General features: G+C 39.2%; 2 protein-coding genes across 13 annotated transcripts in view; one reads left to right on the forward strand and one right to left on the reverse strand.

The window, feature by feature from the left end:
• The window catches only part of DGLUCY (D-glutamate cyclase), a 48,544-nt gene extending 41,230 nt beyond the window's left edge, over positions 1-7,314 (reverse strand). For 7 of the 11 annotated variants that reach the window (XM_074542480.1, XM_074542473.1, XM_074542477.1 and 4 more), the window contains exon 1: positions 7,175-7,314. The gene's annotated coding sequence lies outside the window, so the exon portion shown is untranslated. The remainder of the gene's footprint in view (positions 1-7,174) is intronic. The other 4 variants (XM_074542481.1, XM_074542474.1, XM_074542482.1 and 1 more) reach the window with 3 other exon arrangements.
• Positions 7,315-7,346: 32 nt separating this feature from the next.
• The window catches only part of RPS6KA5 (ribosomal protein S6 kinase A5), a 66,395-nt gene continuing 48,624 nt past the window's right edge, over positions 7,347-25,117 (forward strand). The window contains exons 1-2 of one of the 2 annotated variants that reach the window (XM_074542470.1): positions 7,347-7,958; positions 18,438-18,509. In XM_074542470.1, the coding sequence (XP_074398571.1) occupies positions 7,895-7,958; positions 18,438-18,509 (136 nt within the window). In that variant the 5' untranslated portion in view covers positions 7,347-7,894. Of the gene's footprint in view, positions 7,959-9,079; positions 9,145-18,437; positions 18,510-25,117 lie in introns of those variants that run through there. The other variant, XM_014264486.3, reaches the window with a different exon arrangement.

Genomic DNA, 25,117 nt, shown 5'->3' on the forward strand with positions numbered 1-25,117 from the left:
TTAATCAAATTTATACACTAACATCTCTGCATATTACAAGTAATTCTAAGAATCTGTGGCATTTGCCTCATCTGACTTCCAGTTTGAAGATGCATCTCACTAGAGTTCCAGGAAGGCAATACTGAGTTGAATGGGAAGCAAGTAATTGACAACAGTTTCTGTAATCAGTGTTTGGTCTGGAATAAAATCTGGTTGAATAGAATGCATTCTTTTAAAAATGGAGAGAGATGTGTTACTAGTATAAATCTTTATAAAAGCTCAAAAATGCCTGGGAGTGAGAGGGTTGAAATACCTCAGAGTTAATGGAGTTATTTACAATGTCAATAATCTGCATTGCTGTAATGCTTCCCATCAATACATTAAGAAGCAGTCACAACAGAAAAGTAAGCTTGAATGTGACATGTTGTAAGAGGGAGGATGCCAAACCTCACTCTTAGCCAGGCTTAATAAATGACAGCCAAAGAAAAATTGCCTAATGGGGCACTTATTTGCATAGAAGTCTTTAACACTTCAGAGAAAATGCAAATCCCAAGGAATTTACAAAAAGAGGTAAAATGCCTTCTGACCAACTGGAGTTTGACATCCTCTTCAAAGACTGTCACAGCAAACACTTTACATTAAAAAAGAAAAAAGATTAATAAAACGGAGTATTCTAACATTTAAATAACCTAGGTTTCACCTAGAAGTCCTCTACTTAAGAAAAATGAAAGAAATTAGGCTGTGCATGGATTATTGAAAGCTCAAAGAACTCCAAGTGCCTGGTGCATAACCTCTAGAGCAGATTATCTACAGTAAATATTTTACTGGGTATTTTTAGGTGGTGAAGTTACTGCTTCATATTCTGGGCTTGCCTATGAAATAGGCAATAGGGACAGATGCAATAAAATCCTGGAAGAAATAAAAGGTAACAACTCTTCACACTCTTTTGTAACTAAATCATTATGGGTCATCAGATGAAATTAGCAAATGGCAAAGTCAAAGCAAGCAAATGGATGTCTTTATTTAGGAACTGCATTGTTAAACCAGAGACTTTCATGACACTATGCAGCTGCTCCTGGGCAGCATTGGAGACAGCAATGCTGAGCTAGAGATACCCTAGTTTGCATCCTGTATCTAAATAAATCAGTATGGGATGAAAAAATTAAGAAAACCAGTAATGAAATTATAGAAATGCTTCAATACCAGTTACCTGTTAGCTCTGGTCCCAAGACACACAATTTACAGTGCCAGTGTCAATTATGCAGGTGAAGTTAGAAATCCCCATCTTTTGGATGTATTGAAAATTTGTAATTCATTCTCATAGTTTTTGCTACTTGATTTTTCACAATAGTATTTTATATCTAGGCCATGTTAATGGAAACATATTTATCTACTGGTTTTCTAACACAGTTTCTTTTTGTTGTTTAAAACTAAGGGTAATCTTTCAAATCTTTCATCAAAACATTTTCCTGGTCCTTTTAAAGCTGTTTTTAGTTGTAACGTAATGCTGATTATATTAAATCATATTGTATTATAAAATATGACAACACTCTATGTTAAGAGGTGCCTTCCAGTCACCTAATATAGTACTTGAAACTAATGGGAGTTTTCATATTTTTTCTGAGGAGCTCCAAGTTCCTTTCAAAATCCAGGAGATTCACCAACTGAGTTTGAAATATATTATCTTAATTTATCCATTTGTTTACAGATTTTCTTTTCCATTATTTCAATTCATGGAGCCATCTTATCTTTTTAAGTTTCAAAGAATAGGCTCAAAATCAATAATCAGACAGCTTTTCTCAAGATAGAGGGAAAGGAACCTCTGTAATTGTTCACTTCATTAAATCTCTTTTTGCTCATTGGTAATTTAACAGATGCAATACCTTTAAATACATCATTAGAAGAAAACGTGTGGAAATTTAATTCATTACTTTTCATTTATGCTTTTCAAAAATTGTCCTTCCCCCTTCATTTTATGTGGCACTTCTTTTCACTCTTTTTCTGCAGGCTCACTTTAAAAACTACAATGCATAGCTTGAAGTTCTGCCATTTAAACCCTTTTTTCCTCGTATTTATGCTTCATTGTCTGGGGTAGGAAAACAGAACCATAAGTTCTGCAACTATCAGAATGTACTCACAATCTTCATGATGAGTTATAAGTTTTAATTTCATCATCACTAGCTTTCAGATCACCTTGATTAACTTCTCCTTTCTAAAGTCACCTTCTCCAAAGCTGACAGTAAATTTTCAAAATAGTGAGAATTCACATGCAGGTCTTTTGAAAAGGACTTAGAGTTTACTCAGGGAGTATTACTGAGGTTTAATGACAACATTATGTAGAACAGTTCACTGTGTTTCCTCCAACAAATCTGAAAAAAATTCAAACTATTGTGAATAAGGATTAGGATTCAAAAGTCAATTATATTTATTAAACAGAAATTCTATTTTTGCCTATCTTAAGAAGCTTTAGCAGTTCAAAAAGTGAAATAAACTCCTATTTCTGTGTCAATGGCTAGTGCTGCTTTCTTTCCCCTATTGACAGCATTCATTCATTTTCCTCTTCCTCATCAGAAACTGAGAGACATGACAATTTTTTCCCCTCTTTTATAACCAGGTAGACTTTTAGTAATTAAACTTTTGAAAGTGCTGCCTGTAATATAATGGTAATTGCAACTGAAATTGTACAGTGACTGAAAAAAAAGAAACAAATCACTTTTCAGTGAAGAAATGAATACTAACTGAAACAGGACCCTAGAAGCAAGCAGTAATGCTTAAATGCACTCTTTCAAGAAATGATCCACTTCCTGACAGAGTTGTACCACTTCCGTTTAGAGAATTATTAGACTTGGATGCTTAGCATAACTTCTCCTTTCATGGTAAAAACATTAAGTGGTTTTAGAGAGATAAAACTGTTGCCCAGAGCAGTTTCATAAAAAATACTTTTAACAACAAATATACCTACCCAGTCTACTTTTCTGACAGTTATCAAGCACAGACTGTTCAATTAAAGGTTCAGATTAAACAAAAGATAAAAATCACAGAGAAGAAATGCAAACTAAAAAGTAGAACTAATACTAAACTAAAATTTCTCACAAAAGTTGTTTCACATCAAGTTTGTCTTTCACAGTGAGTCCTTCCCTAAATTCATTTTGTGGTTTCCAAAATTTGATAGTTTTTTTCTTCTGCTGTGCAAATGTTCTCCATGGAGTGATCAAGGGGAACATTTTGTATCATCTAGCCTTCTGAAATTTGTCCTTTGAAAATAACACCTGTTTCTGTAACAATTCAATGACCATAAGAAAGCACCAAACACCTTCAACTTTAGCTCCATAGAAATTACAATTTCCATAAGCAGCTCCCTTCAGAAACAAAGTAAATCAAATGCCTCAAAACTGTGAGGCCCCGGCACCCTGGAATTATGCAGCTCTAGCACTCATGTTCTTTTTCTCTCTCATTTCCTCTCAGACGTCTGTACACTGAGCATTTCAATTTCACCTCAGCCCTCAAACCAGCTTGGCACACCACCTCTTTCAGAACCAAAAATAAAATATTGTGACACTTTTTCTTTAATGAAGCTCAATAATATCTTTCCATGTGGGAATTTCCCACAGCATTTTTTTCCTCCCTCTTTTTACAATTAGGAATGACAAGTAAATACACATATTTTTGAACAGTTTTGTTGTGGGGTAGAGAAGGGACATCTATCTTTAGAATGGTGTTACTCCATATTCCCAAACTTGCTGCACATGCTCAGCCCAAACACTGAACTGTTGGCTGACTGACCTGTCGGGTTGTGCACATGAATATGAAAATACTGCTTAAAAACCAGAAACCACTGACACTATGGATCATGAGTAGCTCTGCACTGCCCCAGAGCTTTTAAGCATTTAAACATGAAATATTTTTCCTTTTATACCAGAGGGGTAATTTATTGTATGCACATCATACAAACAGTAGGTTTTTTTCAGTGTTGCAACATACACACAAATGTATTTAAATGCAAGTAACAATTTCAGTCAGTTAAACTGCACTTCTAAAAGCACAGTTAACACACCAATGGTGGTTTTACTCCTCCAAAATAACAAAAAAACTCTTACAGACCAGTCTGTACTCCCTCTGGGTCTAAGCACATCACTCTTCCTGGACTTTCTCATGCTGCATTGGCTGCAGGCTTGAGCCAAATTTCCTCCCTCATCTGACTGTGACAGTGCAGTGACCTAAACAGGACAGAGGCCCAGTCAGTGCTGGCACCTGACTATCCATACTCCTGACTGCTGGCGTGCTTCCAGGAATGGCTGGGTCCCTGGCCAGTATTTTTTCCAAGCAATGTCTTTGTACATCCAAGCTGGAGGCTAGCACAGCTCAGTAATGGTATGCAGGCTCGACAAATGCAGGAGGCAGTGAAAAAAAGGCCACTCTTGAAGGGGAAGGAATTTAGCCGCACCATGCCATTTCCCTGACACCTACCGAACGAGTCCTAATCAGTTTTATTTTCTGCTATAGATGCAGCCTATATATTTCCATGTATCTGTAATTCCAATCTATCCTTAAGGCCGGTAGAACTCTGTCCTTTAAAGCCACCCACAAAGCCACGTGATACTGCTGTATGATAGAGGCAATGTCACCAGCCCACTATGCTTGGACCATTCTGCTCAAGGTATAGATCTACTCTCATGTCAAGTACACAACCAAGTCTAACCCTCTACTGCTCCCAAAGTTCAGCTGAAAGGAAAACTTGAGCACAGTCTTGCACTCATGGACTGCTGACAGGAGGTATAGGATTTCAGTGCAAGTATGGCTCTTTTGTCTGTCAAAAGGTGGGATTCTTTCCAAGCATTCAGCAGGGCTGCTTTGCTGTTTCTGGACATGACACAAGAATCCCACTGCAAAAACATTTTAACACTGCAGAAATTGTTATGTAAAAAATCTTTTTTTTTTTTATTGGAATGACCATGTTTCAAGTACATCAGGGGATCCTTCAGTGGTAATAAAGAACTTTCAGTTCATGCAGTAGTACTTTGCAAGGCCAGTGACATCTTAAACTGAAATATACACAATAATCACTGTGTTTTATTATATGCATTGTCAGCATGGATCAGTATTCTTGCTTTGGTATTTTAGGGTTATTACTTCATTTTTTAAAGCTGTTTTAGCTGAAATTTGAAAGGAGAAATTTTCAGCCTGGGGCAAATAAGCAGACACAGCCTGTCAAGCTACGAACATCTGAAACCAAGACTATTAACAACTACTGGACGCAATGCCAGCACCCCTCACATTGAGTACTGGTAAACGGAGTCAGATTTCAGCTTCTCCCCTCTGAGGCTGCCAGGGACAGTTAGTCCAAGAGTAGGCTAGTAGAGCCACTGGATGAAATATAGCACCAGGCTCTTTAAAATCTAGTGTCTGGGACATGGAATAATCAGAAGTGGTTGTTACGCCTTGTAATGAGTAAGTAAATCTCACAGTGCCCACCAGATGTACGCAGAAGCCATCATTTTTGCATTACAAAGATGCAAAAACTTATTAATTTAATAATGTTAATTAATAAATAATTGATCAGTTTAGTATTTCCATGTTCCCTTTTATTGTTTAATACTATGCTTTTTATATAATACTTACTTTCTCTGCAATAGTGATGCTTCTAAAAACAAGCGACAAAAGTTAGGGAATCAAGTATTTTCCAGTTTGAAAACAACTCCCATGTTCAGACTTTTTATTTTTATAGTCTTGATATAATACTGGTGGAAAGGCAGTAACTGGATGGACTTTTTTGGAGGAGTTATGTTTGTACCATACATCCTGTGTCATATGGTTGAGATACCTCCACAGAACAGGTGCAGTGCTTGGTGGGAAACACCTTCAAAAGTTTTACCAAAAATACTATGAAACCCTTAGGTAGTATTAATTTATGGGATGACACCTGCATAGGCACCCTAAACCTGAGGTCTGGTATACAAACAATTATGAAGCAGAAAACCTCACCGACTTTAAATAGCAAAACTCAATCTCTCCACAGGAAACTGTAGAAACGGATACATGTACTTGCATTTTTTACATATATGGGTACAAACACACAAACATTTAATACTGGAGTGTGAATAATGGATTAGCACAAGACATTTTATTTCATTGATCTTTGATGTAACTTAATTAGACTCTGTGTGAACACTACTGCTGAGACATGACATTGTGAATTAGCAGCTTGTGTGTAAGGATAGAAGCAGTCGCATTCAAGAGCAACAAGCCAGACATTACTGTAAATAAGAAACAGAGAGAAAAGTCATTTGAGTTATCTGTTGCAAGGAAATGAGGACAGCTTTAGAAACACCAGCTTGCCTCCGATATGTAACAGACCGAGCAGTTTAACTGAGATGAACAGGTCTGATGTGTTTTGAACCGTATCTCCCGCAACAACACTATCAATGCCTCTGAGAGGACAGTGTCTCCCTGGCAGCTGAGGGGACCAGATGAACGCGGCCCAGGCAAGGCAAGGTGAACGGGGCACATGGATGTACGGCCCCAGCAAGCTCGCCCACTCCTATCTTGCGACCAGCAAGCCCTTGCCAGGCACCTCCTGAGCTGCGAGAACCCTGCAGGCCGTGCGCCCTTCCAGCGATCACGGAGGCTGCTTTCACTTCAGTACAGGCGGCCTCTTCCACCTCCCAAGAGGCCACTACGCTCTCGGCCCGCTCCAGGCCCCGGCCGAGGGGAAGGCGGCACCAGGCGGGACCCCTGGTGCACTGGGGCCCGCGCCACTCGCGCCCCCATGTTGTGGGCTCCTGAGCCCGGTGACCGGAGCGCACGGCCGCGGGCTGTAGGCGGGCCTGTCGGTGTGTGTGCCGCAGCCGCCGCCGCCGCGACTCGGCTCGCACCGCCCGCGCCTCCCGTGCGGGACGGCAGGGACTCAGCGGGCGGGCGGCCGGGACTCTGCGGAAATCCCCCCGTCCCCGGCTGTGCCTCGCTGCTCCCTGCCCAGCCGCATCCCCCCGCGGGGATACCCCGCTTCCCATCCCGCTGCCGCATCCCCGCGCTAGGCTGGAGCCCGGCTCCCCCCCGGCCTCCACTGCGAGTGGGTCAGCCCACGGCCGCTCCCCCTTCGAGTACGATGGAAGCCGCCCGTAAGGCGAGGAAGGGCGCCATGGCCCCTCCCTCAGGTGATTGCCAGCTCCAGTGGTCAATCAGTGCCGTCCCTTACCTCTCGGCAGCCCAGCGCCCGCCCTCCCGCGGGGGTCGGGGGTCAGCGGGAGAGGCGGGCGGGAATGTTTACAAACAAGAGCGGGGAGTAGAGGGGCGGCGGGGAAGGCGGGGGGCGGAGTCGGTGGTTGGCGCAGCCGCCGAGCCAATGGGGGCGCGCGGCGCTCGGCGGAAGGGCGGGGGCGGCGCGCGGGGAACGTTCTCTGCCCGACGGCCGCCGGGGCTCGCGGGCGCGCGCGGCCAATGAGCGCCCGGCCCGGGGAGGGAGGGGGCGCGCGCGCCTGAGTAGGAGCCGCTCCCCGCGGCGCTCCCACCTCCTCCCCCCGCGGCGCTCAGCCTATCCCGGCCGCGCTCCGCTCCGCTCCCCGCTGTCGGGCGGGGAGGGCGGCCGGAGCCCGGGGGAGGGGAGGCGCAAGGACATGGGCTGGTTCTGAGCGCCTGGGGAGGGAAGCCGTCGTGCGTGTGCCTCCCTAGATTTTAATAACTGTTTGTTGTTGGGCGGTGTAGGTTTGGGGTTTTCTGCCCCAACCTCCGCCTCCACCTCCCACCCCTTCTTCCAAGAAGGCGGAGGGGAGAGCGGCAGACCCCAGCGCGCCTGCATGGCTCCTGTGCCCCGGAGCGCCCCTGGAAAATAGAAGCCGTCTCGGGCCAGGTGACATCCCCCCGCCGCCGCGCTCGCACTCACGGGAGCGGCAGGGGCGGCGGAGCCGCCCGTGAGGACATGGAGGGAGCCTCGGGGGAAGCGGAGCTGCCGCTCCTCACGGTGAAGCACGAGCTGAGGAACGGTGAGCGCGCGGGCCCGGGGGTCGCGCGGGGGCGGAGGGACACGGGCGGCCCGCGCCGAGGAGAGCACGGCTGAGCAGGGAGCGAACGGAGTTGGTGGGGCCGGTGGGGAAATCTCAGTGGCGGGGGGAAAAAAGAGGATGAGCTGGAATATAAGGGCAGGAGCGCGTACGATGGGGGCGGGGAGGGGGCCTTCTCTTATTTCTGAGAAAAGTAGTTCACGTCGACTTCTGCTCCATGCCTGGCTTCCCTGTCCCGCTTCCTGGTGGTATTTGACGCTTTTGAAGGAGATAAAGGGTAGCCACGCTCTCTTATAAACGTTATTTTTTTGTAAGTTGTGTGTTTGATCGACTTCTATAGCTGTGCTGGGGGGGCGGTTTGTTCCAGTCCTAAATGAAGTCGTTTTATGTGACAGCTTTTCTCTGACCTCGGTGAAATGCCGGAATTGTAGGGAGGGGAATGTGCCAACACGTAACCACAGAGTTATCTGGGTTTTCATTCTATGGATTTCTTGTAGCTCGGTAGTTACTTGACGACCCTCTGGAGAAGTAGTTGAACATGTGAAATATGTATGACCTTTAAAGATCCAACAGAAATCCTCCGTTGTAGGTTGTTGTGTTTGGGAAGAGCTTTATTTCTTTTTAGTAAGGATTCTCTGCTTCTCAGAAGTTTCCAGGCAACTTGAACACCGCAGTAAAATCTAAATCTTAACGTCAGTTTAGAAGAGCGTGTAAAACACAATCAGAACGTATATTCTCTGTATTGATTAACAATGAAGGTGCTGTTAACTCATGTCCTTCATTCCTTTTCTGTCATCGTCTTTTTCTCCATGCTGAAGTGAGAGTGAGCACATGATGCCGTTCGCTGCAAAAGTTTGGGAGGGCTGCTCGCCGGGTTAATATATTGGACATTGTCGAGGGGCCGATGCAAAGGCAGGTGCTGGTGCTGGGCCCCCTCGGTGCCGTGCTGTCCCTCGGCCCTGGGGGCTGCCCCAGGGGACCGCGGCTGTCACCGCTGCTTGGCGGGGCGAGGAGGAGGAGGGAAGAAGGAAAAAAAAAGAAAAAAAAAAAAAAGGCGGTCTCTTGATAGCTATAGAAATCGAAGGGACTGTAGTTTCCCTCTTTCAAGGAGGAGCTGCTGAAAACATAGTTGTCTCGATAAGTGTTGCTACGTTTAAGTGTGGAAAAGGTAAGGGGAAAGGAAATGGGACGTATTTATTCAATATATTTGCATAACTATGTCTCTTTTTACTATATTACTTTTATAAGGGTTGAGAACACGTATTCCTGAGGGGTTGTTATTTAGTTTGAGGAATAAACAATGTAGCATAATAAGCAACTTTGATTTTAATCCTGATCACAAATATAGCTGTATGAAGTACCAGCTATCATTTTTATTTTAAAAATTCTCAACCTTGTTTGTCTTTTAAGCTTCTGGAATTCAATTTAGTAGGAATAAGTTGCTACTCCCCTCCTTGTTCTCTTCTCCATATTCAGTTTAGAATACTCTGCTTTCTGAAAAATGCTTTCTAGCAATGACTTGTCTATTTCTGGAGCACCAGGGTGGAGGAGGGAGCTGCTCTGTCATGTACTCCTGGGAGACACCTACTCCCGAAGGTGTCAATAGTGTCATTGCTATGCAAGACGTGTGGGGATACTGCTCGGGACTTCTCTATACAGTGCACAGAGATACAATAATTTGAGGAGAAAAGTTGTGGTCAGCTTCTGTTGATACAGAAATACATAAAGGTATAGGATACTTTAGATGTTCAAAGGTTTTTTTGTACTGGGTCTAGTTGTGTGGATGCTTAGCTGCTGACTAGGGTCGGCCCACCACATCTTTAAAGCATATGCAGGATGATTATTTAATTTTGCTTCATTTTGGGAAAGAGAGTGAGAGGACAGGCAAGAACTAGAATTTGGAGCAAGCGGATCTTTGTTGTTCCTAAATATATTCTATATAATGAATATCCTTTGTTGTGCAATTTGTTTAGATTCCAGCGTTTTCCTCATCTCTGTGTTCTTTCTTTGATGCTGCTAGCTCCGTGAGTAATTTAATAATTTAGAATTACAGATTGAAAGTAGCTGTCAGTTGGCAGATGAAAAAAAGGTTAGTCTCCAGAGAGCTTTGAAAGAATTTACTATTGTAGCAGAAATAGTGGCTTCTTTGAGAAGGGAGTATCTGTTCATATTTTGGAAGCAGTTACTTGAACCCCATGGTAACAAGCTGACTAATTCAAATTAGCTGAATACAGGTAAACCCACAGTTACACTTTACATTTGCAATTACATGGTCTTGAGATTGCTTTAAAAGTGTTAAATGAGTTAGGGACAGGCTTTTATTATGGTCGTGAGTAAGTGAACATACTTTAGAATTTGAATTTAAGATGAAATGAGGATCTTAAAGAATGAAAAAGATGATTGTTGTTAGCTCCAAGCAAGTATGGAAGTATATGAAAATGCATTAAGTTAGAGCATATGCAGTGCTGTTTCTGCATAGACCAGCTGATTGTTAACCCTATCATACCATAGCTTGACTTCTTTTAAACTTTGAAATTACAGTGCTGGCTTTGATATGTAGGGTCAGGTTTAATTTTAGCTTTTTATCTCATAGACTTAGAGCCCTGAAATTCCTCTGTTGTATGACCAAAAAGTAATTGCTGGAAAAACATCACTTGATAGGCTTGTAGATTGGGTCTGTGATAGGGAAGGAACGCTTGAGTGCCTGTGTGTGATAGCATGTGATGTGCTCTCTTACAAATACTGGGCACTGCTGTGTGTATATATATGATGTTTTGCCAATAGGAAGGAGCAGTGACTTTTAGGACACATATCATTTAATAATGATATTCTTCTAATTGTATTTGTGGAGTTTTTTATTTTCCTAACACCCAGCCATTTTTGTTCTTAATAGAAGGCTCATAATTCAGCCACTTCAGAATAGTCACTGTCTTACTTGTCTCACTTTGGGAAGGAAAATGACTCTTTGGGGAAAGTGGAATCTCTTTTCAGGAAGTAGAAGCAAAAATATGCCAAAGTTGAAATAGTAGGAAGTGGTGACTCTCTCTGATTGTCACTGAATCTCTCCAGTGAAAATAATAAGAAAATGACGTTTTCTTTAGCATTTATCTCTGGAATCTTGTAAAGGGAAAGGTTTCATTTTTTGAGGGCTAACTTTCAGAGTTAATGCAACTTTTTATCTTTTTGAGACTTTAGAAAATACATATTGTTTGCACTGAAAAAATAACATTGTTACATCTTAACATTTCTGTTGCTTGGTAATGCTTCAGAACGGAACAATGGCAAACATAAAGCCTATCAGAGGAAACATTGTACATGATAGAGAAGGATATGGAAAGAGAAGAAAAGGCTTGTGATATCAGAAGATAAAAAGGAAACAGAACAGTTAAGAGTGAGATTTCCTCCCCACCTCCTCTTGTTTCTGGAAAAAAGGATCAAAGGATCCTGTACCTTAAGTGTGTGTGAGTGACTGGCAGGAGGTTGCCCATGCTTGTGAACTCCCTGCTTTGCCCAGGGAGAGGCAGAGATTCCCAAAACTGGGATCGTGAAGGGAGCTTGAGACATTCTGTGAACATATGGGCAGTGGGGTCTAAATGCATTGTTTTGCTTTACAATAGCTAAGTCTTGTTCTTTTCCTTTTAGCAAGACTTTTGAAGAGGATGCTGGATTTGTTTTAATGTTATCACAATCTTTAGGCTAAAGAACTTGCTTTAGTTTGCAGTTTGCCAGGCATGCATGAGAAAAGGCACGTAGGGCCCAGAAGTTCATGTAGCAACAGCTTGCAGAACTCCAAAGGCACAAGAATTTGGAACTTCCCCTTGAGTCAAACTTATAATTCAGTATGAAACTGTAAAAAGCTTCAGAAAATAAATATGTGGATTATCTATAGTGTTTAATATTACAAATTTTTGGCTATACCTTCCAGAATGGGGTCTTCAATTAGAATGGATTTATTTGTAAACTAGAAGGTTCATGTTACATTCTAGGGAATTGTGAAAATTCCTATGACTAAAAAACATGATGGATCATGCACTGAATAGTGAATTCAGCCTTCACTGTGGAGGTACATCTGGCACCTGTACAGTACTTTATTTTTTCTTTTTTAAAAAGAAACTTTATGAGACTTAAAATATACTTTTAAAATCAAATTTTCTGTAAGACAGATTTTTTTTGTTTTTACTTACTTACAACATACAGATGTAATATTTTATTGCATACTAAACAATATATTATATATAATAACATAAAATATGTAAATAATAACAATTTTGTATATTGTTTAGGGATCAGTAGGTACTAATAGTTAGCTATTTCAAAGCTTGGATTGCTTTTGCTTCTACTTTTCTCTTTTGAGCACTAAAATATATGTTTTCCTGAATTGTGGGAACAGCAAAGAGTATTTTAAGTTTATTAATCATCTTTAATACCGCTTCAGTCTCTGGATTTTACTCTTTACATAATCAATATTTTCTAAAAATTCATTGTAGCCTAGGAATTTATTGTTATTTATCTTCTGATAACCTTGATTATGAGGAAGGACAGCTATTGATCTTTCCTGGGTTGTGTTTGTGGCTTTTTGTTTCTTTTTGTTGAGTGGGATTTTTTTCTTTGCTAGCTTTTCTTGCACCAGGCTTTGGAATCCAACAAACCTGGCTAAAATGATCTGTCCAAAGGTCTGGCACAACTGATCATTTTGCTGTCATTGTTTCAGTGATGTTCTGTAAAATGTGTAATATAAATGAGGACTAATAGGTGCAGTCTTCATTGTCAGCCTGTTTATTAGCTCTGATCCAATGTATTCTAAATGTGATGGTTTAAAAGCTCAGGCTTAATTCCACAAAACAATCAGGAGTCTTACATGCCATGTTAATACATCTTAGGATTTTATTCAGAAGGCAGTTCAAAGAACACTTGCTGAAATTCCTTAACCATGTGACAAGGCTTGGGTATCTGAGGATGTTTTTCCAATATATTTTTCATGTAAATATTTCTGTTGTATCCTCATCATTACATAATTTGGTATCTTCTGGTAGACATGCTCTCTGTCTCCTCCCCCCTACAGAATCCCAACAACGAGGTGCAAGTTCTGCTGAGATTTCTTTGCTTCTGACTCAGTCTGCAGATAGGCAGACTGGTTTGTGAAAGACTCACGTTACCTGCAGTCAGTTTATTTGGGTTTATGTTTTGTTTTGGAATCTATTGTGGCTGTTTCCTCTTCTCATTTTCCTGGACAGCTGTAAATGTTTTATGCTGTCTTGGATAGATGGTTATAAAAGCTTTACCTGGGAGAGGATAATTCTTAAGTTTTCTTGTTAAGGTCTGCGTAACCAAATATGTAAATACCTTCCATCAACATGTAAGTTATCAGTTGCTCTTTTTTTGTTGATAAATTAATTTGTATTCTCTTACTTCTGATGCTGTGTCCAAGGTGCCTGTGACTGAATTTCTATAAATTATTTCATTCATTACTAATGATAAAGAAAACTGAAGTTGATTCATGTCTTGTACTTAGATATAATTTTTTATTTGAGAGGATATGCACAATCTTTTGTGCATATCTGATTGTTTCAACTCTCTTCAGCATTAGATTATCTGTAGCAATTTTATTCATTAGCATCTTGTATAATTACATTTTGTTTTTTCTTTTTTTTTTTTGCAATTATGTGACGTAGAGTGTTGCTACACGTTAAGTTTCTAGCTGACCATGGAGGTGCCTCAGGGTTCAGTCTTGGTGACCTCATAGTGATTCAGCTCACAGTAATGATAAAACTCATGAAGTCAGCTCTGTAAGAGAAAAAGGGCTGCTGCTGAATGCAAATGGATCTTAACATGGAGCAGTTTCCAGTCCAGACTACAGAGTTTGTGTCATTAATCTCTGATATCTGGACTTTTATATTTATTTCAGCTTTCTATATGCAAGTAGTATCTTTGGTGGGATAGTCTTCTGTGTTCTGTTTTCATGATGGTAGTGACTGTTTCTTATTGTGTTTTCCACCGCATTTTTTATGCTTCTGAATTTCCACATACTGTATTCCCTGCAGTGTACATGTATGCTGTTATACATACATGTACATGCACACATGTATACATACTATATTATGTATATACATACTATATCAGCTGATACCTCAGAGATCTTTGTCAAGTTTGGCTTCTAAGCCCTCTAGAATGTGATCAGCAGCTTTGTGAGAGCTTGAATTTTTTCGAAATGTTTTTCAAATTTTAAATTTTTTTTTCTCAGCTCAGGTGGTCTTACCCTTAAGCATCTAATGTTCTAGAGAATCAGCAGTTACCAGCCCAGTTACCTCAACTGATACCCTGAAGTTCAGAGCAACATGAACTGTATATTCTTTTCTTTCACATGAGTTCAGAACTCTGTGTGTGTTTTACTTTTGCTCTACATTCTTTCTTTTGCCTAAGAAAAATATTCTTAAGATGTTCTGGTTTTTAAATTCCGCTTAAGGCTTGTAAGATAGTACCCTGAGCTGATTAAACGGTGCTCTTGTTCAATGACCTGACACTTACTCGGTGGCAATGGTCTCTCAGATTACAAGGACTGCAGGATACTTTTACTTCCTTCACAAATAGTTCTAGTTGCTGTAACCAGTAACAAAGTATAACTCTATATAGCAGATAACAGATAACATATGCATTTTCTTCAGTGTCTAATAAATAACAGTTGCATAGTTTCTGTTGCATGGTGTCAGGGCTTTTTTTCCCCCAAAAGGAGTGTGCACCCTCTCTCCCCTCTGAGTAAGGCATTAACATACAAGTTATAAAGCAACATCTGATCTTTGATGCTGTGACCTCAGTAGATCTGGTAGGTGAGTGGGGATGGGCCGTTCTCTGAAGTAACAGTTCAAGATCAAGTTGATACTGACACTGAACATTGCAACCTAATATTTGGAGTATTGCAGAATGTCTTCTAATTTTCCTTCTTGTTTTCTCTGTTCTTAAAATTGCCTGAGGTTCATTGTTCTGCTCAGTGAAACTCAAGAATTGGTTTTATGTTGCAGGGACAAGTTTCAACTTTCAGGCAGAGCTCAATCTAGTTCAGTAGAGGAAGCTCTAGCTTTGTTTGTCTGCTTCAAGACCTGTATGCAGTGGGGTCCAGAAGCAGAGGACAGAGCACATTTTAACTTGAGAACACTGTTGAAATATTTCTCAAGATCTTAGAAGTGCAATTAAAAGCTTACAGAATCATTGCACAGTACCAGCTCGCACAGTTGTTAGTTCCCTTGAGGCCTTCTCGAAGTTCAGGTGTAGTGCAGATGGCAGTCATGTCTCTTACATCATCTGGAGATCCTCCATCAAGGAGAGCTGGATAGACAGTCTGGATAGACAGGCTGCCCTGTTTCCAGGGGACTGAAAATGACAGCTCTGCTCTTTGGGCTCTGGTGTCCCTGCATGCAGAGGGGAGGCTTGTCTTGCAGTGGTAGTATTTCTGGATATTTCCTTTCTTCCTGCCTTCAGAGGTGATGATGGTGACTAGTATCTCTGTTTTCTCTTTATTTTTATGGGGACTGTGATGTCCTGGCCTTTCCATTTGCTATTTTTTTCTGAGTTGATGTGTTATTTCTTGCTGTTGCCCTCAGCTGCATATTCTCTTTAACCATGTTGGTTCAATGCTGATGGGTGTGGACTACAGTAGAATATTAGTAAATGCAGGATTCTTCTAATTGTGCCAGTATGCAGTGAGCTAATCACCATTTCCAGCACAGTGATGTCTGTGAGGTGTGAGAAGCCTTCCACTGTTCTGTCAGTCCTAGTAGCAGTAGGGGTCTCATTGCAACCCTTTAAAATCCGCAGTTTTGGAACAGTTTTGTAACTGCAGAGAGCATCCCTGGTGAAAGGTCTTCCAGAAATGGCCATTCAGGTTTCTGGGAATGGGTGGTGAATAGAATAATTGATATTTTGAGATTTATGCTTCTGAAAGCAGGTTGAAGGAAATGTTGGAATGACAACTTTTATCCTGGAGAAGCTGCACTTCACCTCTGTTAGAGTGTCAAAGTGCTGCACCTGCTTCAGCAGATGAAGGCAAAGGACTGCTCTAGGGGAGTTAGTAGAAAATGGCAGAAACAGGTTCTTCAGCCTGCTTTTTTTGCAGTAGGACTTCAGAGATGGACTGAACACTGCAGCTGAGCCTCTTGGAGCAAAACCATTGCCATGTGGCAACATTGGGAGGAGCACTTTCTGGGAATTGTTCGTCTTTTCTTACAGCTTTGAAGATTTGTTATTCCTATTTTTTAATGAAGGATAATTTTACTTCTTGCTTTATGGGAAGATTTGTTTTTCCTATTTTTTAATTAAGGATAATTTTACTTCTTGCTTTATGGGGAGTGATTGTGAGAGAGTTTGTCTCATGTGTCCTGTCATACTTGTGTGTTTTATGCAGCATCCTTTAGCTGTCTTGTGGATTGGCTTTTTTCCTCAGTATAATGTAAAAAGAATGAGATGGGTCTTATTTTGCATTTACCACATGCTTATTTGTGGTGTCATTTTCTCCTTTTATTATGAAAATAATATTCCAGTAACCTTCAAGATTTTTTTGGGATAAGGCCATTAAGCATCCTGAGTGGAAGTAAAAATGGAATTAAGGGAAAAGTGCAAAATTACAGCTCACATTGAAACAAGTACATAATAATTCAAACTAGATAGCACTCAACTTTTTATTGTGTAGCCTCATGAAAGTGGAAAAGGTTTTACTAATGTTATTGAATGTGAGTTTATGGTACAGTTTAGATGAATAGATTGAGTTTTAAGGCTTAATCTCATTTTAGGATTGCAGCCAGCACTGCAAATCTTCAGCATGTTACTGGAGAAGCAGCATTTCTCTGGGTTCCACTCTTCCTGTAACTTCCTTAATCCTACCATATTCAGTTCCAAGAATATGGAAGGATTAAGTGACTGTTTTACTTTGTAGAAGGGTGTTTAGTTGAAAAGCCTTCTGCTGACACTCTTAAAGGATGTGAGAGAACCTTTCTGGAGTAGTCCATTGTGGAAGATCCAAATCGGTGGATTTTGAAGTGATAACTTTCTTCCCACCCTCAGTTCAGCGCTTACTTAGCTGGTGTCCAGAGAAGTTCTGTGTCCTGAATCTCTTCAGTGATGTTCCCTCCTTCATTAAAAAATGGATACTGTAGCCCTGGTCTCTTTAGAATAGCCTGTGGTTTCTGATGTCCCTGGCAGGAAAGATAGTGTTTTAAAACTGTCAGTGTTGAGTAACATTTTCAGAACTTGTTAAGAAGAGTAATATGTAATATTAAATAGTAATATTAAATATGTAATATTGAATTTACCTTCTGTGACAGAATATACCTTCATTGTATAGACACTCAGTTTGTCTTACTTGCTATAACTCATTTATTGGCATGTGAGAGTGGCCTCCTTACTGCTGTGATGTAGCTGAAGCAGGAGTATTTGTTCTGTTGGCAGTCAGGAGCAGTACAGTGAGCTCCATTCAGCTCCTGTGGTGCATATTGACTCACTTGCTGCTTGATGCTGCATCCTTGGTTGTGCTTCTGAAGCTGCTCAGTAAAAGTGGATCAGGGAGCGGAACTTGTACATGAATTATCAAGCTTAATTACTTTATTGTCTTGCTGCTTTTTGGCCTGGATCATTTCATGAGGGCTTTTGCTGAATGGTTTGTAGTCATGTTGGTGCAAATGGATGCATAATAGTATAACAGGAATCAAAGATGGGAAAAATGGCAACTGCATAAGGCTTTCTTATAGGAGCTTAGGAAAAAAAAGGTAAACAATAAACCAACCCTGCACAATTCCTTTTTTCAAACAGAGGTCTTTATATCCCTGCTTAGAAAAATGTATGTTAGACAAAATAAGTACCCAAAGTGGTATAGGTTTTTATAAACATAGAACCTCCTGCTTCCAGACTGTGCAACAAATGACACAACTTTGTAGCAGCTTAGATTTTTTCCATACTTATAAGTTATGTAGACTTAAGGTAATTTGTACTTGGTACTAATGGAGAGTCTTTAACAATACTGTGTTAAATGCATGAACAGCTGTTGGAGCTCTGTGTCATTCCATACACTATGTAATCCAAAAAGAGTAAAATCCAAAAAGAAAGAAGAGTATTCAGGGTGCTAGGGCTAAGAGATAGTGCAGTTCCACCTTGTCTGTAATCTCCAATCACATAGTTACAGACAGCAATCAGGCTATTTTCAGAGGTGCCCAGTGATACACTGGAAGATGGTGTATACAGACTAGATGGGCTTCAATTGCTGTTCTGGGATTTTATACCTTTGGGTACACTGATGGCAGCAAGAAAATTGCTTTCCCTTGCTTTTCAAGTTGAGTACAGTATGAAATTGGGATGTCTTCTTAGCACTGCTTATTTAATTCAACTGCTAACTTGGTTTTACTGGGGCTGTAGTAAGATGTCAGAGTGATCTTTTGGTGTACTACATATCTGACGTGATTTTTTCTTTTTTCCCTTCAGCAAATTTGACAGGCCATGCAGAGAAAGTTGGCATTGAAAACTTTGAGCTCCTGAAAGTTCTTGGAACAGGGGGTAAGATGCACTATTTTTAAGTTAAATGTTGGAAGCATACTCATATATATGATTCTGTTTTCGTGCTGAGGTTTTGGTAATTGGAACATTCTTTAGGAAGATACCACTTTTGTATTGCATAGCAGGTTTTTTTCAATTTTTTTTTTCACAGATATGCAAAATTGGAGGTCACATGCTGTAACACAGCACTTTTTTTGGAAAAAAGAAAACATATGGTTGAAAATTTGTGACAATTTAATATAGTTTGTGAAAAATTTAATCTGTGTTAAGACATGGCAACAAGACATGGTTTTGATAATTATGTTGAGTTTACAGACTGTGTTTGGGGGTAGAAAACCCAGTAATTTTGATACATTATTAAGTAAGATGGTCCATTTTTTAGCTAATCTGTTTTAGGGTTGCTGTTGGCTCCATAACTCTGTCCTAGTCCGATCCTAGTATTTTTTAAGATGAATAATGTTCATTGTTGTGTTGTGGGTTTCAGCACAGTGTTGGAGATTTCTAACATGTTGTAGGATTACTGACTGTAATGAAAAAAACCTTTGTTTCTGTTTGCTAAAGGGATGCACAGCCTCATATACAGACAAGACTAATGGTTTTATTCTTTTTAGGGTGTTTATGCTTTTTTATTTTTTGGTCAGTATTAAGTTAGATGCATTGTTGAGTAGATGGGGATGATCATGAATGTGGACTCTCATCAAGGTCTGCAGGAGTTTTATGCTGGTTAAATGATATTAAATTTTTGGGTATTATCAGCCATGAATAGCTGGCAGCAAGGCTGTAATTCACATAGATTCTTTTAGAAATTAATTAAGCAGTTAAATCACTTGAGAGAATATTTTTCTGTTTCTGAAGTAAAGTTTTTAGAGTTTAAATTTAGCTGGCTAAAAAATTGAAACCTTGCTGTTAAATTTAAATAGTTAGATGTAGATACAAGGAAGCATTAATATTCATAGATAAATGTTGCATATTCCTAGGTAGAAGCAATTTTCTGAAATGGTGAGTGTGGATCCGAGAGGAGTTGACAAAAATGAAATTATAATCAATTATGAATTTACATGAGGGTGTCTTTCTGTCCTGTTGGTGGAAACATGGGCTGGATTTGTAAATTTTTTGAATTTTATTACATTTGCCATTGGTCTGAGATCACGCTAGTGTTACAATTCTTGCATTTGGGGTACAAAGTAAATTTGTGATTTCATAAGGGTCAGTCTTCAAGTTCAGACTAGTAGTGGCCTGACTTCCTCTAGTCTTCAGCCAGTACCTCTGTCTTACTGTTAAACTGTTGGCAGTCACTCATTGCTACCTCTCATGCCCTCTTTTCTTTGTGAACAGATTGGTCAAATTTTTCTTGGCCTGGAGTACTCTTAACCATAGCAGGTAATAGGCTTGCAGTGCAAAGCTATTCTATTCACTCAGGTTAACAGGATGATTTTTGAGGGACCCCTTTCAGAAAAGGCTACTTCAGTGGGTTGACAAGGGGGTTGACTGTGTGTTTGTGTGAAGTAAAAAAAGAAGTTGAGTAAGCATGCCTGTCTGATTTCATCCTGCTCTAGCAGACTTCCTGCTCCAGAAATGTCTTTTGTCTAAGATAATCTAATCTTTGTCTAATATAAAGGATTCCTCAAGCTTTAGGAATCCAAGGATTCCTTGAGTATCCTGGAATGGCATTTGTAGGAGGAGTAGTTGGTGTTTGTTGTGGTGTTTGGTTTTTTGGTTTTTTTCCCACTTTTTTGATATGCAGTTTTGCTCATAGCCTGAGGTTTTTTGCTTCAGAAATCTAGACTGTCAGGGCAGTCAAGAAGCTTTGTACAGTCTCAAGCCTATGCTAGCTAAGACTCAGGCACTAGATGTGTCAGAGGTTGCTGCTTGCTAATTACTGAATTTCATTAAATGCCAGTGACCTGATCAGAATGAAGCTAGTTCCTTTTGCTTTTGGTAAGTGACCATCTGTCAGCTGGCAATGTTTGCTGCCACATGGAGTTGCTGAAAACAGCAATCTGAGGAGGTCAGACCTCAAAGAGGTCCCTTAATTGTTTGGGCCAAGACACAGTCAGTTACACCTGCGTCACCCCTGGTGGTGATTCATTCTGAAAAGCCTCAGTAGCAGAGATTCTGCAACCTTCCTAAGATGTTTTGCTGATGAAGTTTTATTTCCTAACTTGAGAAACATTCTGGTCATTGCTATAAGCAAATAGAGACAAGCCACCTTTACTCTGGCAGTGAAAGCTTTATCCTGGTGTAAGCTTTTAGGCCACATAACTAATGCTCAATAAAAATGTGATGCTGTTTTAAAATGCTTCACTGTGGAGTTATGCAGCATGCAGTGTTTTCAAACCAATACTTAATCAATCTAATGCAAGGGAGAATGTGTTGAAACCTCACAGTGACATTAAGAGATGACTGTAGATGCTGTTGAAGCTAATTACAATATTTTAAATACAACATTCTGCCATAAAGCAACTGGAATAACCACAGAAGATACTTAAAACATGTTAAATTAAATGATACTTTGCTTAAGGATATGTAATTGTGGTAGTTTCTTACAGACTCAGAGGTGATTCTTTTCAGGTAACAGCAGTGAAGGTTTATTTAAATCTTCATTTTTAAGCTTTATGTTTTAAAAATACAAACATTTAAGATTATTAGTAATAGTATCTGCGTATGCTGAATTTTCTCCCATGGAAGCCATTTTTTGTCATAACTTTTTTCATGCTGTGGCTTAGCATAATTTCATGCTTACTGTTTTCTTTATTTGAATTGCTTTCTTACATTCTTTTGTCTGCTTTCTTCTAATATATACACTCAATTGGAAGCATGCTAGTTATATTTTGCTTTTTGGTATAAAATTGTATCATGCATAAAATTGTATCATATATGCTTTCTTCTTTTGACCTGAGTCTCAGTGGAAAGACAAGAAAGCAAAAGTCTGAGTTGGATCCTTTTATGTTGTGTTAGGGGGTAGTAATAGAATAAACTGATTCATTGAAGAAATCAGTAGCACTTTACATCAGTGAAATGAAAGACATGACACTGTTAATGAAGCTATTAATAGTGTACTTGTTGCTTTGGGAACAAACTCTTACTGGCTTGACTTCTGACTGGCCCATGTTCTAGTCAGTGTACTGAGTAGTTTATTGAAATGGGATAAATCCTTTTCTCTTTCTGTTACTGTTATAGCCTTGCTAATGTGGAATTTTCGGATTTCCTGTCCATGTTTGTGTATTCAGCTTGCCCCTCCTATTCAGTTAAAGCTTTTCTCCCTGTGACAGGGAAAACTAGAGTCTATTCTATAGAAGAGGGTTACTTTTCAGCAGAGAAATCTAATTGCTTCCCAAAGCCAGGAAAGGAACAACAGGAGAAGGTGGCTGTGTTGATTTATGCACGCCTACTTGGCTTATTTGCTTCATTCTTTGAAAATGTGTTTTTAACCACTTGGCTTATTTGCTTCATTCTTTGAAAATGTGTTTTTAAAATAAGAAAAACACTGTAGAGTGCCTTCTGGGTTATACATTTTTCTACCAATGGATTATTCCCTTTTTTTATACTGAACTTAAATAAATGCCACTTTTGTTCACTCGTTCAGCTGTGGTTACAAAGAAAGAATACAATTGGTTCTTGAGCATGTGCACTTATAATTCATTCTACCTTTTGAACTGCAGTCCACTAATGAAGACTAACAATAATGAGCAACAAGAATCTAACTACCGTATATGAGAGAATGTTTTATATGTGCTCTTCTGGATTTAAGTGCTTATGTGGGCAGGATAGTCACCTTATATGTGGAAGATCCTTAGTATCTGAAGGATTTATTCATATGAAGGGAACAAAATTAGTGGGATGAATGTCGGATTTAAATAACCATCTCAAAAATCTTATTATATAAGAAAATATAATGAAGTTTCATCTAAGAGGTCAGAAGGTATTTTGATAAAGTTAAGACTGTGAAATGAAGTTAGTTCTTTCAAAGCATATTGAAGAAAATGTAAAATATTCTCTCATGAAATGAGGAAAAAGAAAGGAATGGGGATACTGTGCTCAGGAGAGTGAGACAAATTAGGGAGTGTCTAAAAATAATTCCAAACTCCAATTAAATATTTTACTTCAGTTTCTGCTGAGGACAGTTAGAATGTATACTGAATGGTAGGTGGGATGGCTAATTGGAGACAGGGCTTGGAAATGGAAAATTGGTTTTCTGCATGAAGAACAGACTGAAAAGAGGGGGCTGTGTTCAATCTAAGAACCTGGACGAATTTTTCCTTTTCATGCACCAGAAAATTCTGAAAGAATCTGTACATTAAATTGGAGATCAATAGCGAAGATTCTTATTGGAACTAATGCCAGAGGGAATAGCAAAACCAGCCTTACATTTAAGAAGGAAAGGAGGAAGTAAGATGATGATCCCAGGCAGCTCTTGGTTGTTCTGATCTCATCAAACTTCAGTGGAATGCAGAACCTTTAAAGAAATTTTTGAAGAAAATTATTTACCGTAATTTTTTTAATAATTAAAAACTAATGGTATCCATATCCAGTGGTAGATTCTCTTGCATTTGAGAGCTGCCTTCTAAAAACTGACATCCTTTAAAAATAAACAAAAAAGTAGGCATGTATTGTCTACTATAACTATTTACTGTAATAAATACTGCAATAAATTTACCTTTAAAAAAGATTAAAAAGAAACAAAATCAAAATGCTGACATAAAGTACATTTTAAGATGCAACTTACCCTTTCCTGTCACTTTTTGCCTTTCGTATTAATCATCACTCGCTTGTTTAATGGGAGAGGAAATTTATTCTTGGAGTAAATAATCATGTTGAAAAAATTCCATTAATGATTCTTGCCTATCTGATATCTAAGGAAAGATGACAGAGAATGCCCTGTTTTTAAGAGTTTGGTCATAGACAATAAATTGGAAATATTTAGAATGCTATTATTTGAGGTTTGTTAAGGTTTCTGTTTGGCTTTCCCACCCCCATGTTTAGCTGCTAGCCCTATGTGCTTTTCTAACTTTGTCAATCCCAATTTTTAATTCATATGGACTGATATTAGCACAGTAAGATTTCTGCCTCCAAATTCCTTATGCAGACTAAATCTAAATCCAAATTGCAGAGCAAAGATATCATTAGACATATATTGTGCAAAACTACAATGAAATTTATTCAAATCCTTAAATATTTTGTACCTCTGAGCCTTTTCCTTTGTAGTCTCATGATTATTCTTACACTGACAGTAAAAAAAAGTGCTTTAATAATGTGGTGTCATTTATATCAGCACTTAAAAAAATTAATTTAAAAACTATGGATGCAAGTGTAAAGTTTTGATGACTTTAGGAGTCCACAGAAACCATCCAGTGTGCCATAAACAATAAGAATTGTGCTCCTTTTTCTCTGTGAGAATCAGCTGCTGTGATGCAGTGCCTTAATGTGCTTGCATTTGTACAGAAATAAGAAAGAAGCAAAGAACATTTCATAGTTTTCACTCATTGTCTTTCAGCAAGTGTGTATTTTAGACTATTCTAATGACCTGCTGAATTGTTACTTAGAATGAGATGTATTACTATGAATATAAATATTTATATATATAATTATGTTTAAGTATACTTACATGTATGCTTATATATACTTATGATATATTACTATGAGTTTGTATTAATGGGAAGGGCAGTAGTAAAAGGGAAGTTTTAGCACCTAATTATATTTTTCTATCTCACTAATTGAGTGCAAATTTGGTATAAATTGGTGGTGAAATCTCTTAGTTGTCATAAAGCCTGATAACCATTATTTAAATTTTTATTTTATTTCTCTTAAGCTGTCAGGTCAGTCTTACAAAGTTTGTGTCCGTGTATGTAGTTTTTCTATCACTTAATGTATTTTCAATGAATTTGGGAGGTGGGTATTTGGTGATTGTGTGTGTTTCATTATGGGGCATATATTGCTGGCTGAATACTTCTGCCTGGGCAGTAGATCAGATGTGCGTGAAAATGAACATTATGAGAATTAACCTTAAAATGTTGCTCTTTGAGAAATGAAAAAAGCTTTACTGAAGTACAATTTTCAGGTGAGAGTACTGCAATTAGCTTATGTGCTCTCTTCTTGCTGCCACTCAAATTAATAGCTTTTGCAGTGTTGTCTTTTAAGTAGATTTCTTGTGGTGCTATCGGAGATTCTGGTGTTGGATATATTATGAGTCATTTGATTAAAATAGTGCTACTTAAGATTTATTCTCATAAAAAATGCTGAGAATCGTCATCATTCTGTCAGTCCTTGTCAGATTCCTGAAGAAACAATTTGTACCATGGCAAAGTTCTTTATGGCAATAAAAGTATAGTTTCTAGAGATTCTTACAGTTACTACACTAACTAGATTATGTTCTCTGATACTGCCTGAAAAGCTGTAGCAGGTACTGCATTCTCTCACCTAAGATGTGTTGTTATATGTTTTTATAAAATGTGATTAAAGATACAGGTAACTGAGTGCTAGAGTCATGAGCCTTTTGTTCATTTTAGTTTAACTTAATGTTCTCTAACATTTGTGATAAAATTCCTGTTCCCTGGTGATGAGCAGCTGATGACCATTCAGTCTGGCTTACGTATGCTTGAGATCTTGTA

The sequence above is a fragment of the Zonotrichia albicollis genome, chromosome 6, assembly GCF_047830755.1.
Source record: "Zonotrichia albicollis isolate bZonAlb1 chromosome 6, bZonAlb1.hap1, whole genome shotgun sequence".
In the NCBI taxonomy this organism is placed as follows: domain Eukaryota; kingdom Metazoa; phylum Chordata; class Aves; order Passeriformes; family Passerellidae; genus Zonotrichia; species Zonotrichia albicollis.